This window comes from Eptatretus burgeri, chromosome 3 (assembly GCF_056783735.1).
Source record: "Eptatretus burgeri isolate ZD-2024b chromosome 3, Ebu_testis_v1, whole genome shotgun sequence".
NCBI classification, from domain to species: Eukaryota; Metazoa; Chordata; class Myxini; order Myxiniformes; family Myxinidae; genus Eptatretus; species Eptatretus burgeri.
Window position 1 is genome coordinate 29,920,904 of NC_140963.1, and position 18,481 is coordinate 29,939,384.

At 40.5% G+C, this 18,481-nt stretch overlaps 1 protein-coding gene across 10 annotated transcripts in view; it reads right to left on the reverse strand.

The window, feature by feature from the left end:
- The window catches only part of MOCOS (molybdenum cofactor sulfurase), a 366,395-nt gene that overhangs the window by 106,915 nt on the left and 240,999 nt on the right, over positions 1–18,481 (reverse strand). For all 10 annotated transcript variants that reach the window (XM_085872802.1, XM_085872807.1, XM_085872811.1 and 7 more), the window contains 2 exons: positions 5,308–5,470; positions 754–844 (listed from right to left, as the gene is read on the reverse strand). In XM_085872802.1, the coding sequence (XP_085728928.1) occupies positions 754–844; positions 5,308–5,470 (254 nt within the window). The remainder of the gene's footprint in view (positions 1–753; positions 845–5,307; positions 5,471–18,481) is intronic.

Sequence of the window (18,481 nt, forward strand, 5' to 3'; positions counted from 1 at the left end):
AACTGGTCTGATCCGAAAATAGCTCTTTAATCACTGAAGAATATGGATGGAACTTCAATTTGAAGACTATATAATGAAAAATAAATTGGAAGCATTTTGAATGGTTTCATTAACATTCACCTTTATGCGAAAATAAATAGGAATGCCTTCAAATTCACTTTTCACTTCATTTTTCATGTATCATGCTCTGTTTCAGAGTGTCATTGCTGCTGAAGCAGTTTCTTGGCAAGGGTTATACAGGGTGGTTTGCCATTGCCTTCTCAGAAGTAGTTTGGGCAGCAATTTGGAATTTGTTCAGGGTGCCGGCGATAGCTGGCCTACTTTTCACGAAGGACACAGTTGGATCTTTAATGTCTACCAACTAAAGACGGCAGACGGAACACCCAGTTTCCCATCCATCCGAGGAACAGCAACACACGTTTGTGAATCACGCTGCCTGTGAAACACTGGAATGACAGTTTTTTGCTGGTTCAGAATTCAAACCCATGCTCGACAGCTGTGGGATGAGAACCTTTCAATTAACATCTCTTTTATAGCATGTGAGATGTTAAAACAAGATGTTATGATAAACTGCGGCTTTCTATATTAAACAAAAGTTATTTCTCAAGTACAATTACATTTTGAATGCAAGTGTGAGCAAACCAACATGTATAGGCACATTTACATACTTTTCAACAGTCTCAAACATTTGGTGCATTTTATTCATTGTCACACTGAAAATTAAAGTTTTTCTTCAATTGATCATGCTCTCACCTGTCTTTGCAAATGCGGCTACAGCAGGCTTGTGATGACTTGTTACATTGAGCCTCATATTGATCCAGTGGTAATACAAGTGACCTCATCCCTGGCAAATGAATGGGCAAGGCATTAAAATAGGAAGCACAAACAATGTAATGATTCATGGCATGGTCTTGGTTCGTAGGATAAAATGACAATTTGCCGTTTTTTCATCAACAACCTGTGTTGTCAACTATTTCCTGGACCTTCAGCCACAAAGTACAGAGACTTGTCATATGAAAGTTGTCGAAACCTGATCATAATGGTTAATGGCAAAGATACATTATTTTTATCTCCGTCACCGAAAGTGGACGGAGGTTATGTTATCACCCCTGTCTGTTTTTCTGTTTGCTTGTCTGTGAGCAGGATATCTGAAAAGGTTCTGGACGGATTTGGATGAAGTTTGGTGGACAGATTGGTTGTGTGACAGGGACGAATTGATTCAATTCTGGTGAAGATCCAGATCCAGATGTGTATCTGAGAATTTTTCAAGTGATTCTTGACCATTAAATGATAGGGTGAATAAATATATAGGCTATTGCATGGTATCTCAAACAGTTAGAGAAAAATTTAGACGAAACTTAGTGGACAGGTTGGGTCTATGACAAGAACGAATTGATTAAATTTTGTTGAAGATCCAGATCCGGATACGAAATTTTTTTAATTTTTGAAGCGATTCTTCACCATTGAGAGATGGGGCCAAAAACGATAGAGCACATGAAATTTCAAAAAGTTGTGGATGTATTACGACAAAACTCAGTGGATTCGTTGGGAAGGTGACAAGAACAAACTGATTAGATTTTGGTTAAGGTCCATATACAGAGCCGGTCTATCGGTGTGATACAAAACTTTAACTGTTCAGCCTGGCGGAGGCACTCTACCAGATGCCATTTTCGTTACCCCGCACATGCAAAGCGAAAAGCGGGATACATGTTCGTCTATCCATCCATCTGATCAGTTTATGATCATCAGTTTATGATTGAAGAACAATTTATTTAAATTTAATGTTATATTTTGAACATGAATTGGAACATGAATATGAAGACAAATTTGCTGTTTTACTTTGTCTCCGAATATGTCTTGACCACACGTCTTTCTTCTTCTTGCGTATGGCAGTTTCGCTGCCTGGTGGCTTTCATTTTGTTGGGGCGTGACTAAACCACAGATGCTGTGCCCCCAATACCAATATACTGGTACTCATTTCGCCCACCTCGGAAGGATGACAGTCAGTCAACCCCACCTGGTGTTAATTCAGCAGCCAACAGGGCTCAAACTCAGGACCCTAAGATCCCAAGTCAGCCACCCTAACCACTAAGCCAATACCAGGCTTCTGACCGCATATGCCCAGAGAGGAGTGAGATAATATTTTTACTCCACCTGACTGGCACTCAAACAAAATTGAAAATCATTCCAAACAAGAAATTTACTGCTTTTAAGGACATCATAAACGACACAAACAACAGGCACAAATAACTAATGTAATGTGTTGGATAGGGTGATGTAATAAACACTGAGCAAAAATGTGGTAAAACCAGGAATTATTAATTTATATGCCTTTAATCCTCTTTGAACTGATATTTTAATTTAATTATATACTTGAACACTGTCAAACACAAATCACCTTCATTATACGTCCGCGAACCATGCTATATGCAACTTTGTCTTATTACAGTGTATTACTCATTTTATTACAGTGTTGTCATTTTACATTGAATAAGGGTGGTTGGTGTATAGGACTGCTTCAGTTGTGCTTAAGTTCTGGATTTCAAAAAAGATCTTTAAAATCATTATTTTATTAAAATATAGCATGAGAGGGAGTGGCATTAGAGAGGGTACAGTATCGGGGTGAAGAAGAGGCTAAATGTAAGATGCCAAATGACGCTGCATTCCATATGGTAATCCATAAAGCCTCCATATCCTAAAATGCAACTCAACGTTATCATATTACAGTGTACCAGAGTTAGTGTCAAAGCTACCCAATGCTCGCCTGTTTACACATTTATCGTTTTTAAAAGACTCATCTAATAATTAATATTTTTAGCCACGTCTCTCATAGCGAGACGTGGCTCTCAGAGTTGTTGTTCTTCTTCTTCTGCTTGTGAAGACAAAACCTTTAGGACTCGGCTCTTTTACATACAGGATCAGGATCTCCTTAAATACTAAACACCTGTGCACGTCCTCGCATTGCTTTTGAGAGTGTCTATCATGAACTTTTAAATATATTTGGACATTTGCTTTAAAGTTTTGAAAAGTTCACGTTACTATTTAAAGATTATTCTATTTAATGTATTGTGATTTCGTAAATACACTATTTTCTCGTCATGAACGACTATCGTCCATGACGTGTCTCGCTATTGGCTCGATCAAGGCACGTGACGAAATATCGGAAGTTTTTTTTTTCCTTCTTCTTGTTCTTCTTCTTCTTCTTCTTCTTCTTCTTCTTCTTCTTCTTCTTCTTCTTCTTCTTCTTCTTCTTCTTCTTCTTCTTCTTCTTCTTCTGGTGAAGACAAAACCTTTAGGACGTGGCTCTTGGACACATTTGTCCTTGTTTTATAAAGCATTGCAGTGAAGTATGATCCAAATAATTTTAAAGCAATATATATTTGTATATTGTAATCAGTAACAAGAGCGCAAGTAAGTGCAATATATGCCCGAATAAGAAGAAGGTATATTCAGAATTGTACTGCCACATGGAAAACAGCATCCTGGTTGTCATGGCAACCTCTTTAGATGACGAACGTATGTCGCGACACACCGTCTCCAGTCTGTACCTATGTACCAAATATGAAACGTGAAAGTTGAACACTTTGGGAGTTAGAGTGCGAACAGGAATGGATGGAAAACAGCATCCTGGTTGCCATGGCAACCGATTTAGATGACGAACGTATGTCACGACACCGTCTCCACAGTCTGTACCTATGTACCAAATATGAAACGTGAAAGTTGAAAACTTTGGGAGTTAGAGTGCGGACAGGAACGGACGGACGGACGGACAGACAGACAGACAGACAGACACAGTCAGACGGACGGACGGACGACCGGTATCACATAATACGCCCCGATATATATATATATATATATATATATATATATATATATATATATATATATATATATATATATATATATATATATATATATATATATATATATATATATATATATATATATATATATCGGGTGTATAAAAAAATAGTGTGGTAGATAAAAACATTAGAAAGGAAAAAATAACTTGCACCAAAAACGTTAACATTTTCACGCTCACGCTGACGCTCATGCCAGGGGTATCGCTATAGCTCCCTGTTCTTCGAACAGGCGAGCTAATAAGGGTGGTTGGCACATTAGACTGCTTCAGTAGTGCAAAACTTCCTGATTTTATAAACGATCTTTGAAATCATTATTTTATCAAAATTGAAGTATATATTGTCAGACTCCGCTATTAGCGGGAGAGATGTTCCTGAAAAATGCTGCGAATGTCAGGGTCCGCGAATGTCGGGGCTTTTATTTTTTTTGTACATGGACTTGGCTCATGGAAGAGCGATAACACAGAACAAATCAGGGCACAAAATAACAAAGGGAATGGAGGAGAAAGGGGAAAAACCAATAGCAGGGTGGAAGGAGAAAGTAGACTGAGACGGACAAACAAGGGATGCAGGTAATGATGAGGAGTTAAGGGAGAATGCAAAGGGTGGACAAGATGGATACATAAGCAAAATTGAGTTTGACCAGTTAGTGATTTTTGTCAAGGTCTGAGGAGAGGGGAGAGGCTGCTGTTTGCCTGTCAGAAGGATAGCAGCTGAAACGCTCATCCTATCCAGGTTCCTCCTGATGTTTTCATCTTTGCTTTTTGCTTGTTTCGGTTACCTTTGACAACGCCAATGCAGGACTGTATCTATTTAGTCTTCCATCTGATTTGAATTTAATTTATTTTAATCCCATTCTGAATTCAATTGAATAATAATAAACGTCATGGGTTAGAGTCAAGTGTCCGATCAAAATGAGGTTGCATTAAAGTGGGACATCTTGGTACCTGATCATCATTGCCAGCAGTTATAAAGTGGCAGTTCTAATTATGTCTTAATTACATAACACACCAATCTCCCAAAACAGAGAATAGATTCATGTTTCCTTTTATATTTTAAATGTATTTTTAAAATTATTTATTTGAAAACTATAAATTGTCTAATTGAGCGTTGAATTGCAATAAAAGAATGAATGTGAATTATGCTGTTCAAAATTTTACTGTTCTCGGAGTGACTAAGCATTACTGAAATATTAAATTGTGAAGCATTCAAGAGTTTACCGAGCAAAAAGATTAGAGTACATCAACTAATGACCATTCTTTTACAGGAGTGTTATGAAACCAAACTTTCAATCAGTCCGAGCACGGCAGAAAAAAAAGAAGATACAAGCAATTAAGAAGCAGAGCAAGTGGAAAAATGAGGTGAAGAAGATTTTAGAAATGAGGTTGCAATGAAAACATTGTGCCAGTGAAAGAATTTGTACATTTTGGTGGTTGCCATACAATACCTGGAGCTTGAACAGTAAGCAAACGCTTGTGCAAATCAAGCTGAGGCTGTACAAGGCAAAGCTTTGGTTCTCGCCGTTGACCTAATACTGAGCCATCATCACAAACAGCCATCCAAGTCCGATCATACAGTAAACCCCGGGAACCCAGAGGCCAATGGGTTACCTGCGCATAAGATGTGAAAATAAATGAATGGAAAGATTAATATTTCAAGACAATGAAAATGGGACAATATGACTGGAGAAAATACAACATGGATAAAAACAAAATAATGAAATGTAGATCCTCCATACCATGGCTTCACAGGAAGCATGTTCAATGTCATACATAACTTAGTGTGCAAATTAAACATTTGATGTTCTTCCCGAGCTCAAATTATTTGGTCAAAAAGCTACATACTTTTGTCACCAATTAGCCAAGTGTCATTGCACGTGGTTTTGCATATCCCACAGTCGGAGGCACCGATAAGTGTTAATGGGATTAGTGTCGGACAATTGCCAAAACTAGATCAAAGGAGAATTTAGGTATGCAAGCACTTTTTGTTTCGAAGATTATATTTTCAATTCCTGCTGCATTTTGTGATTTAATACCCCATTCACGCTCCTCATCATGATGTTACAGAATGTTACCACTTTGTTGGCGATTATACATTTGTGCATGATGCACAAACCATCAGTCATATGTGCAATTTGCTTGTTCATGTGAAACTGTGATGGCTCGTGATGCAAGCCTACGCTTAGTGCTGCATTTTACAATTTGCATCATATTCGTAATGTAAACCGTGTGGAAAGCTTTTGGCAGAGTGGATGAAGAAACACGGCCAACGGCAAAATAAATGTGTGAAAACTACCAGAAATAACACTCAAAACAATGTACAATTATTAAATCACTGCCATTCATGTTGCTCCCTCACCAACAATGGGCATATGTAGCCAATAACTCTCGCTTGATGATCATAGGTATTCACAACTCGGAAAAAAAATTAAAACAAGAATGACTGCACTGTGGTTACAATCTGCGACACAAAATGTACAGGGTGTCCATAAAGTCTCTTTACAATTCATACTTTATACTTCTTGATGTGCTTCATGCAACTAATGGTGCCCCTATAGAAGTGTATTAAATGAGGCAAAAAAAACTTCAATATCTACTCTTTATTTCGTCATAATTTCCACAGGCTTATCTATTCATTTGCTTTTGTAATAAATTTTTAAAATTGTAAAGAGACTTTATGGACACCCTGTGTATTTTTCACCTCCTCTGTCCGCTCAACCCCTTCATCCTTGCTCATGTTCCATGTGTCTGTGTGGTGAAAACTGGGTGTAAGAATAAAATAAAAAAAACCATTACCAGTGGCTCAGATTACATTCTCTACTCTGTCTTATTAACCATGTGCCGTGTCTGTCCCGTGTTCCCATATGAATGAATAACATCAGATAGGATTGATAGTGATTCCGAACAGGGGATGATTTACTTTATATTTGTTACCTCGGTGTGTGTGTGTGTGTGTGTGTGTGTGTGTGTGTGTGTGTGTGTGTGTGTGTGTGTGTGTGTGTGTGTGTGTGTGTGTGTGTGTGTTTCTCTCTACCTCTCTTCTTCCCTCCTGCTCTCTCTGTGGTAATAAACCTTTTGTTTCAAAAAACATGTACGTGATAATTTGAGGTAAGGGACTTTACCATCCGGTAACAGGCTGATTGGGAAATGCACATTTAAAGTACTCATAAAATAGTTGATTCGTCACACAGTCCCGGATTGTTTAACCCCAATATGGGGCCATTCAAAATTACGTAATGCTATTTTTTAGGGAGTCATGTACGAGCTTGATTAAACCTGAATAATAATTTTTATTTGACATACGATTTGATTTTCCAGGGTCCCTCATCGTGATTAACACTTAACCCACCAAAGCCAATGTGACAAAATATGCAAACACTTCAAATTTCAAGTCAATTGGATGAATATTGATGCTTTTAGAAATTTTAGGAAGTTGTTGACCTTAGGCCTATGTTGATGTTTTGATCTCAAAATCAATAGGATTCTTGCTTATGGCCAACTCCACCATTTGGTGAAGTTTTGTGAAGATCGGTTTAACATTGTGACCTGTAGGCGATTGACATACAGGAAAACAAACCAACAGACAGACAGAATCACAGATCAGCCCAACCAATATACTTGTGAATCTTCGATTTTGCAAGTAACAAACAAACAAACAAGAAAAAAAACACCGTGCAGAGCACGATACTTGCAAAATCCACCTCCCTCTCCAATAGTCCAGGAGCAAGGACCTGAGAAAATGAAATCGTTCAACACTCCCTACAGAAAAGGTTTGACTTGACAGAGTGGTAGAATAGACCCTAGATAACACCTCCAGGTCATATGTGGTTTCAAATTGTGGTATCATTAAAATTCTACAGGCCATTATACATACCAAGGGTACTTACTAAGAGGGTCACTGTGGGCTAGCAAAATTTAGGGGAGGGGTAACGTAAACGTGAATATCTTTGTCGAGACTCAACCAATTTTCATAATGACGTATCATTGGCTTCGTATTATAATTCTCTTTCAGAATATGTACAGAAATGTCGATATTCATTCAACTGTACAACCACAAGAGGTAAAAATCACAAACAAATCAAATATTATGAGCTTTTAAAAAAATATTTTAGGCATCTTTTAGAAATTAGAGCATACTAAGTTGTCAAGTAAAACTTTTCTGTAGTGGGTATTGAACAATTGAATTTTTCACAGGTTCATGCTGCTGGACTAAAAAATGCTGTGTTAGTCTATTTTTTTATGAAATTGTTATGGACAAGATAATTACAAAAATAAAGTTTTAAAATGTCATGTTAATAATGATGGTAAAAGAGGCTGTGGGTTAACATAGTTGCTTTTCTGTGTCATTCCAGATTGAACATCTGAAAGAATCCTACTAGCCAACTGAAGCAATGGCCAGTTCAGAGAGTCAGGCTGTAGTGCAACTTTTACCTGTAAAGAGACAGAAGTTGACTAACTTTCACAAGTGCATAATTTGTCAGATGGACTCAAACGAGACACTGAGGAAAGCCCGAGATACCTCCATACAGACACTTGTTGCAGCAACTGGAAGTCCGACGAGATGAAGTATACGAACGTTTAAAATCATATTTTGACAGTTTGGCAACCGCGGATGTTAAATGGCACTCAAATTGCTACGAAAAATGGACAAGCAAAGAAAACCTGCATTAGGGCCCTGTCACACCTTGACGTTTTAGCCAGCAATGGCAATGCATAAAAATGTATGTAAAACGTTGGCGTAAGCTGAAACTTTGATGTTTTTTAAAAAGTTTTGGTCGTATTCATAACGAGTTGGACGTATGCATAACGTATTAGTAACGTACACAGAACGTTTTAATCACATATAGATAACTTAGACCAACGAATGATTAGCGTGTTGTCGGCGTTCACAACCTATGCCCAACGATAGTCTAACGTATGCATAGCGCGCTGCACGTATCGCCGACGATCACGTGGCGTAGCCTATTAAAAAGCCACCGCACGCCGATTTAAATCATAACCGCCTGAGAATTGGAAGTGTCAACATCACAGGCACACCTTGACGATTTAGCCAGCATATGCCGACGTATGAAAAATTTGTCTAAAACGCTGGCACACGTCAAATACGTAATGGGTAAGTTGTGTATACGTTAAGAGCACGCTGAAAAACGCTGCCATATGTCATAATACGCCTTGTACGTCGTGAAATTTCAAGCATGCTGAAAATTTTACGACGTACTCGCCGTATGGCTCACACATTCTGCTAAGCTGGGAATAAGTTGTAGGCACGATATGCGATCATTGACACACGTCGACACAAGTTCCTTGTAAATTACTCATAAGTCGAAACACGTCGAGGTAATGTTTAGCATACCCGAAACTTATTTTCTCCGTCAAGGCACATTTTCTTTTTTTCTCCTTGGCTCCGTGAAGGCACGTGACGAAATATCTGAAGTTGTTGTTGTTGTTGTTTTTTTGTTTGTTTGTTTTTTTAAGTCTATCACGAATATTAAAATATATTCGGACATTTGCTTTTAAGTTTCGACGTCGACGTGACAATATCCTCAAAGAGAAAATATTCAAAGAGGAGGAACTAAGAATAAGATGAGCAAACTGAAGAGGCAATCGGACGTGACGTAACAGCACGTGACGAAATATCGGAAGTTGGTGTTGGTTTTTTTTTATTTTTTTAAACGCTGCCAATATGCCATTATACGGTAGCTATAAATTTGAAACGCATTCAGTAAGTTATGTGGTTGTCCGGAAGACGTCAATCAAATACGTCTGCATACGTCAATATGCGTTGGAGGTACGTTACTCATAGATTCAAAGCACGTTACTCAGGTTAGAAATAAGTTTTGGGTACGCTAAGCATTACCTCGACGTGTTTCGACTTATGAGTAACTTACAAGTAACGTGTGTTAACGTGTGCTAACGATCGCAAAACGTGCCTCAACATGTGTCAAGGATCGCAAAACGTGCCTCAACGTGTGTCAACGATCGCATAACGTGCCTCGACGTGTGTCAACGATCGTGTAACGTGCCTACTACATGTTACTCATAGGTTATAAATAAGTTTCGGGTACGCTAATCATTACCTCGACGTGTTTCGACTTATGAGTAACTTACAAGTAACGTGTGTCAACGATCACATAACGTGCCTACAACTTATTCCCAGCGTATGCCGAATGTGTGAGCCATACGCCGGCATACGTCGTAAAATTTCAAACATGCTAAAATTTGCGGACAACCGCAAAGTACAATGATGAAAGCCAGTGTACTACGACGTATGGCAGTGTTTCTCAGCGTGCTCTTAACGTATACACAACTTACCCATGACGTATTTGACGTGTGCCAGCGTTTTAGACAAATTTTTCATAAATCGGCATACGCTGGCAAAATCGTCAAGATGTGACAGCCCCTTTACATGCAGAGGAGATCTGCATTCTCACCGACACCAGCAGAAGAATCTAAGATTGGCACACAATCTGAAACAAGTTTGACGGAGACCTCCAGGGTATCCAGGTCTCAGTCAACGTCCACTGACTGGACTATGTGCCTCTTCTGCAAGAAGAAAACACACAGAAGAGTAAAGGAGATGACAATGGTCAGAACTTTCCAAGCCTGTGAAACTATTGTGCAAGCAGCGACCGCAAAGGGCAATGAGGACATGTTACGGACTACTGATGTTGTCAGTAACGATCTAGTGGCAGCAGAAGCTAGATACCACAGAGCTTGCCATGCCTCATACATCAGCAAAGCTAATCTGCAGTGTGCTGGCTTCCATGAAGGGAGACAAGAAACTTGTAATGATACAGCATTCAAGCATTTGGCTGAAGATATCTCTGCTGATCTAAATGGTGGGAAGGCCTTTGATATGACAATTCTTCTGGACAGATACAATCATTTTCTGCGCGGACAGGGAGTGGCAGTCGGCAGCTACACTACCCAGCGACTCAAACTTCGACAAAAGAAACACTTTGGAGATGACATTGTCTTCCATAAGCCATATGATCTTAATATGTCCGAGCTTTTGTACTCAAGCTCCATATCCCTTCAAGATGTCATCAACTCTGCCTATCAGTGTAACACCGCAATAGCCATGGGTGTACCAAGAAAACAACCCACAACAGCGATGGATGATTGTGACAGGGTGAATCTGCTGTACCGCATTACGAAACTCATCAAGTCGGAGATCAATGAATGCCAAGGCATATCAGTTTGACCACCTAATATCATGGATCTAACCCTGACAAAATCCAAATCTGTGATACCAGACAGTCTTTACTGGCTACTACGCTGGGTTATTGCTAAACCAGAAAAGGAAGATGAAGATGAGTTTTCAGCACCAGAATGTAGCAACTCATTAGATGAAAAACGTGTTTTGATGAAGCGAGGAAATCATCAGGCCTATGTATGGAAGAGAGCATTGGAGCCTACACAGAGCTTTCCACCAGCAGCTGGACATGGCTGGAAAATTCAGAATGGTGCCCTGCAGCCTGTGCTCATGACCAAAGATCCAGCACCACGGGGTCTTCTGGAGCTGGCTGTCTGTCACTGGAAGAAGTCTCTATGTCACCGAGCCGACTGCACATGCAGAACCAACCACATGCCATGCACAGAAGCATGTGCATGTAGAGCCGAAGAAACTTGTGAAAATCCAAGAACAATCTTTGAATCCAGTGGTGAAGAAGACGCTGACTAAAAGTTACAACAGATGACATCTTCATGCTTCCATGGCGAATGTGATTCCTTGTTGCCAGACACAAATATTACAAACCGCTCTGACGAATGTGCTTCCGTGCAACCATGCACAACTATTATGATTCGCTCTCACTAATGTGCTTGTGTTGTCATGCACAGCTCCCAGTGTCGACCATGATAACTATAATCATCCACTATGATGAATGAGTAGCTTCCGTGCTGCCAGTGACAACTATTATACTCGGCTTTCACTAATGTACTTCCGTGTTGCCAAAGACAACTATTATGCTCGGCTCTGATGTATGTGCTCCGTGTTGCTATACACTAGTAAAAGACGAACGCTAAAAAATAACAGTTGCAGTTTTCTTTATGCGTGCCTCTGTTTGTATATGAATTTCTGCAGAACAATACTTTCTTAAGCGTTTGATTTCCAAAATGTATACTTACCAGTAGTAATTGAGAAACACCGTTCACCTTCATATGAGAACACAATTAAAAATGTCAGAAAGTTTGAATTAGTGCGATATTTTAGCTTTGGTGATGCCATGGCAAAGGCCATTTTCAAAGAACTATACATACTCTGATAGAGAATTATAATAGGAAGCCAATGATACCTCAATATTGAAAATTGGTTGAGTCGAGACAAAGACATTCATGTTTACGTTACCCCTCCCCCTAAATTTTGCTAGCCCACAGTGACCCTCTTGGTAAGTACCCTTGGTATGTATAATGGCCTGTAGAATTTTAATGATACCACAATTTGAAACCACATACCACCTGGAGGTGTTCTATAGGGTCTATTCTACCACCCTGTCAAGTCAAACCTTTTCTGTAGGGGGGGTGTTGAACGAATTTCCTTATTTGGCCTCATATGAGAAATGGCTGCTGGACTACAAAGGTTGCGATGAGGAGGAGAGGAGATTGGGACCAAACTCGATGCAGAGCGTTGGTGCTGCTTAAGCAGTCTCCTTGGCTATTGGGCACAATCCTGGACAGGTTGCCACTCCGACACAGGATACCAGCAAGCTGGCACTCATTTTGCCGACCTCGGAAGGATGACATGCCGAGTTAACCCCAACTGGTATTAATTCAACGGCTGAGCGGGATTTGAACTCAGGACCAAAGGATCCAAAACCCTGCCACCCTAACCATTCGGCCAACACTAGGCATAAGGGTGCCATGGATACATGAAATTGTCCATTTCATTAAGATGAAAATTCACAATCTTAATCAAAGTTCCGGTCAAAGAGATGAAAATTGATTATTTTTCAGATTAAAATTGATAAATTTAGAAGTTTGACCTTTTGTTGACATTTGACCTTTTGACCTCAAAAATAGATGGTTTACAAATTCAGTGATGTACTATGCAATTGCTGCTTCATTTACAGGTTAATCCAGTGTTTCTCAAGGTTGGGCGTGGCAATATGTTGGTGGGGCATGAGGATTCAAAACTCTTTTCAAGATCAAAGGAACCATGATGTGGCTGTCTGAGGAGAGCGAAAAGAAATACCCAAAGTCGACTACTTTGGCAAGGGAAGTATTGATAAATTTTCCATCATCTTATTTTGTCGAATATGGATTTAGTGTTGTTACCGATTTGCTGCAAGCTAAGAGAAATCGACTGGAAATCATGAAACGTGGTGATTTAAGGCTGAAACTGACAAAATTGGTTCCTCGAATCAAACAAATCTGCAGCCAGCGTCAAGGGCAGGGCTCCCATTGAAGTGAGTAGCAATTGAATAAAATTTGCAAAAAAGTTTTAATAAAGCCTTTTAAATACATATGTAGTATATACTGGAGTGTCTTCAATCATGGTGGGGCGTACAATTTTTTTTGAAAATCAAAGTGGGGCGTGGGACAAAAAAGGGTGAGAAACACTGGGTTCATCAGATGAAAATTGACAATTTTTCAGATGAAATTTGATTTTAGAAGTTTGACCTTCAGTTGAACTTTAACCTCAAAAATAGTTGGTTTCCAAATTCAGTGATAGACTATGCAAATCGTGTTTAAATTTCAAGTTAATAAGATGTAAACTGACGATTTTTCAGTTGAAAATTGATGATTTTAGAAGTTTGGCCTTGAGTTGATCTTTTGACCTCAAAAATAGTTGGTTTCCCAATTCAGTCACACAATGTGCAAATCTTGTTCAAATTTCAAGTCAATCAGATGAAAATTGACAATTTTTCAAATAAAATTTGATTTTAGAAATTTGACCTTGAGTTGAACTTAGACCTTTTGACTTCAAAATAGTTGGTTTCCTAATTCAGTGACACAATATGCAAATATTGTTCAAATTTCAAGTCAATCGGATGAAAAATGACGATTTCAGAAATATGACCAAGATGACCTTTGACCTCAAAATCAATAGGCTTCTCGTTTGAGTCTGACAACAGTACTTCTACTACTTGGTAACGTTTCATGATGATCGGTTTAGAAGTGACCTGTAGGCGACAGACAGGCAAACAGACAGACAGACAGACAGAATAACAAAATCGACTGACCAATACTCTACTGGTCGAAAGTTTTGGAACACCCCCATGTTTCAGTTTTTACTGAAATTTACGCAGTTCAAGTCCAGTGAATAACCTGAAATGGTACAAAGCTAAGCGGTAAACTGCCAGAGGTTAAAAAAAGCTTAGGTTACCAAAAACTGAAAATAATGTAAATTTCAGAGTTGTTAAAAAAGGCCCTTTTCAGGGAACAAGTAATGGGTTCACGACTGCAGCTATTCTGCAGCAATGGAAGTAAATTAAGCCTTGAAAGTTGATGCAAACAATTCCTTCAGGTGTCCCAACTTTTGTTGATTAGTTACAAACCCTCTGTCTGTATAAAAGCAGTGTTGCAACAGACTGTGTTGCAACAGACATCCTCTGAAGCATGATTTCGACAATACTACACTGCAGGAAGTAGTATATTGCTATCATAATGGCGAGAAAAAGACAATTAACAAAGGAAGACAGGCAGACCATTATAACCCTTAAAAGTGTTGGTCTTTCCTTTAGAGAAATTGCAAAGAAGCCAAGTTGTCACTGAGTACAGTTTCCTATACCATCAAAAGACACTTGGAAACTGGAGGAAACTCGGACAGTCTGGAAGAGGTCTGGCAGACCCAAAGCCACAACACAATCAGAAGACAAGTTTCTGAAAGTCAACAGCTTGTGTGATAGGTGGCTCACAGGACAGCAGCTTCAAGCACAGCTGAACACTAGTCGAAGTAAGGAAGTCTCAGTTTCAACTGTGAAGAAAAGACTTCGAGCTGCAGGTTTGACAGGTCGAGTGGCAGTAAGAAAGCCATTACTAAGATGGCAAAATAAGAAAAACAGGCTTGCCTGGGCCATGAAGCACCACCAGTGGATTCCTGAAAACTGGAAGAAGGTCTTATGGACCAATGAATCAAAATTTGAAATCTTCGGTTCATCACGCAGGGTTTTTGTACGCCGTCGAGTCGGCAAAAGGATGGTTCCTCAGTGTGACACCAACTGTCAAACATGGAGGAGGAAGCGTGATGATCTGGGGCTCTTTTGCTGGATCCATAGTCAGCGACTTGCACAGAGTGACTGGCACCCTTAACCAAAAGGGCTACCATAGCATTTTGCAGCGCCATGCAATACCCTCTGGTCTTTGCCTAGTTGGTCAGTGGTTCATCCTACAGCAAGATAACGACCCAAAACATACCTCCAGGCCATGTCAGAACTACCAAAGAAGAAAAGAACAAGATGGTAGGCTTCAAATCATGGAATGACCAGCACAGTCTCCAGACTTAAACCACATCGAGCTGGTTTGGGATGAACTGGACAGAAGGGTGAAAGCAAAGCAACCTACAAGTGCAACACATTTGTGGGAACTTCTGCAACAGTGTTGGGAAGAACTTTCTGAACAATATTTGATTTCCATTGAAGAAAGAATGCCACGAGTATGTTCGGCTGTTGATCTGCAAAATGTGGCTACTTTGAAGAGTCAAAAATTTAGATTTTCGCCTGTGGGAACAGTTTCCATCATCTCTTCAATCTCAATCTTCCATCCAGTGTTTCAAGACAGCTGTTGACCACCATGGCAGATCATTTGCATGACATTTTCTACCCTTATTAACCTTCCCCAAGGTTAGATATGGGAGCATGCGCCGGAGCAGCGCGTCGCTGCGTCCACTTTCCGTCGGTACTCCAAGGGCCTCTGTCTTGCCATTCCCCAGGCAGATGCCTTATCCATTCCCATCTCCTTGAGATGCCAATCAACCTGCTGAAACCACGAGGCATCCGGTCATCCCATTGGCCTTCTCCACTCACAAGGCCCCCTCGCTGAGAGAATCTGGTGAGCAGGATCAGTGTCAGGAAATCGAGCCACATGTCCATGCAGCTGTAATTGACGCTCACAGACGATAGAGGTAACAAATCTCACTTGAATCTCTCTCAGCAACCGCTCGTTGGACACAAAGTCTGACCAGCGATAGCCAAGGACTCTCCAAAGATACCTGGTACCGAAGGAGTTAAGTCATCATCTCAGATCCTTTGTCAGAGTACAAGTCTCACATCCGTAGATCAAGACTGGAAACACTAAGGAACTGAAGACTCAGACTTTTGTCCTCCTGGATAGGTACCTCCCCAAGGCCACCTCATTCCAGGTTTCAGGTTTTTTTCCTTCCTCTCATGTGATTGAGATTTTGTAGCTGTATCCATATTTTCACACCCTGTCCTCCCGTTGCTCTCATCCTGCCCCCATGTCCCCTATTTCTCCAAGACTCCCTCAAATTTGTTCCATAACTCCACAATTGATGCGTTCCTTCCCCCTCTCCTTCTGCTGCTATTACTTCCACCACCAATGGTGAAGGAAGTGATGTTTTCAACCCCCTCTATCTGTTTGTTTGTATGTGTGCAAGATATCCGGATGTTGTGTTGTGTTGTGTTGTGGACGGATGTGGACGTTGTGGACGGATCCGGATGAAATTTGGTGGGCAGGTTGGGTGTGTGACAAGGATGAAATGATTAAAAATTCAAGTAGTCAGATCCGTATCTGGATCTTCAGCAAAATCTAGTGATTCTTCACCATTGAGAGATAGGGCCAAAAAAAAAATGATACATCACTGGATATCTCAAAAAGTTGTGGACGGATTGGGATGAAACTTGGTGGACACTTTGGGTTTATTATTTTTATTTTGTATACGTCATCCAGGCTCGTTTGAGAGATAACAAACAACGCACACCAAGGGGGGCATGAGACACGAGGGGTGGGAGAGGGAAGGACAAAACAGTGGGGAACAGAGACGTTAGGAGATCTGTGGAAGGGAGAGGGATCAGGAGGGGAACACAGGGTATACAAGATGGACACTACAGGGACTTTCAGGGAGGAAAGCAGGGAATTTAAAGGAGGTGAGCTTGTGGTGGATTAACGTGGGACGAAAAGATCGAGGTTTTGGATGGGGAAAGATAAGAGGTGGTGGTGAACAGCTGTTTTGAAGGCCTGGAGGGAAGAATGGGATTGAAGAGATTGTGGGAGTTTATTCCAAAAGCGGGGAAAAGGAGGAATGAAAGAGTGAAGGTGAGCAGTGATTCGTGATTTTGGTAGTTTTACCAGGAGGAGGTTGCTGGCAAACCTTGATTTCCCTGTGGAAATATGGGCAGGTCATATTGCAGACAGAGCAGGGGGGGGGGACGCGACCAGAGAGGAGACGGTGAAGACAGAAAGACCACCGATCTGCCTGTGGTGAGGGAGTGAGAGGCCCAAAGACTCAGTCTCACCACGGAAGATACCAATGATCCTAAATGCCTTGGTTTCCATAGCGTGAAGCCTGGGAAGTGTGGGTACAGAGAGCGAGGAGTTGGGGACACAAGCTTTGGAGGAAAACACAGAATTGAGGCATTTGGCCCTCTCACGAGCAGAGTCAGCTGAGGTGCCATTTGAAGTGAGGGAAAGGATGGAGGGGGTTCATAATCCAGAGACAGACTTAATAATGTGCCCTCCACGTTTCATAGGAGGGAGACAAGTTTGTGAGTTCATACTTGAGGTCGGACAGATGTTGTCTGTCTTTGTGGAATCAGCTGAGAATGCCTTTAGTCAGGTTTGCTTTCCAAGAAGAGAAGGAAAGTTGTTTCAGAGCATCTGCCTCACCGAGTCTGGGTTTGATTCTCGGCCTGACTACAAACTGTCGAGTTGGTGCTTAATGGGCACTACAAAGTGCGCCATCCCTCGGATGTACATTAAGTTAGATGTCCCATCTGCAAGCAATAATTGGTGGACTTTAAAGATCCCACAATGTCTTTCCAGATGAGGAGGCAAATTATTGCTGAGAAACTGGCCAATTTCAAAAATTATTGACAACTGCAGTTGAATATAAGATCTGATTAATGGTTCGTGAAAGACTTCGTCAAAAGTTTTCCATGGCCGACTTCACAAAAGTTTGGGAATGTCAAAGGAGTGGAGGTAGTAGGAGACAAGAACATTAGGAGACATCAGTGAAGTTTACATGAATAACAAGACAATGGGCAAATCACTACCATGGGACTTGAACCTTGGATGCCAGTATTAGGCAAAATCTGTTCAGAAGGGAATGCCAAACAAGTTGCCAAAGACAGCCTTTCATTTCTTCAATCTCTCACCATTGGCTAGATATCAGCAAACCACGAACCTCACTCTTCCATGAACCTCAATTTTGTCATGGGATTTGAAGCTTAGATCCCACCGTCATGAACAATCGGTTCAGAAAGGGAATACTAAACAAGTTGCCAAAAATGGCCGTTCGTTTCTTCAAGCTCTCATTGTTGGCTAAATATCAGCAAACCACTCACCTCACTCTTCCATGAACCTCAAATTTCTATACAAAAAGCATACACTGCACATAATGGTGATGTTGGCCAAAGAGTTATGCTGCAAAGTGGATAATTCCTAAACACCACTGCAGAGAACTTCAGAATAAAACAAATGCATTTCAAGCATCTGTACTTGATC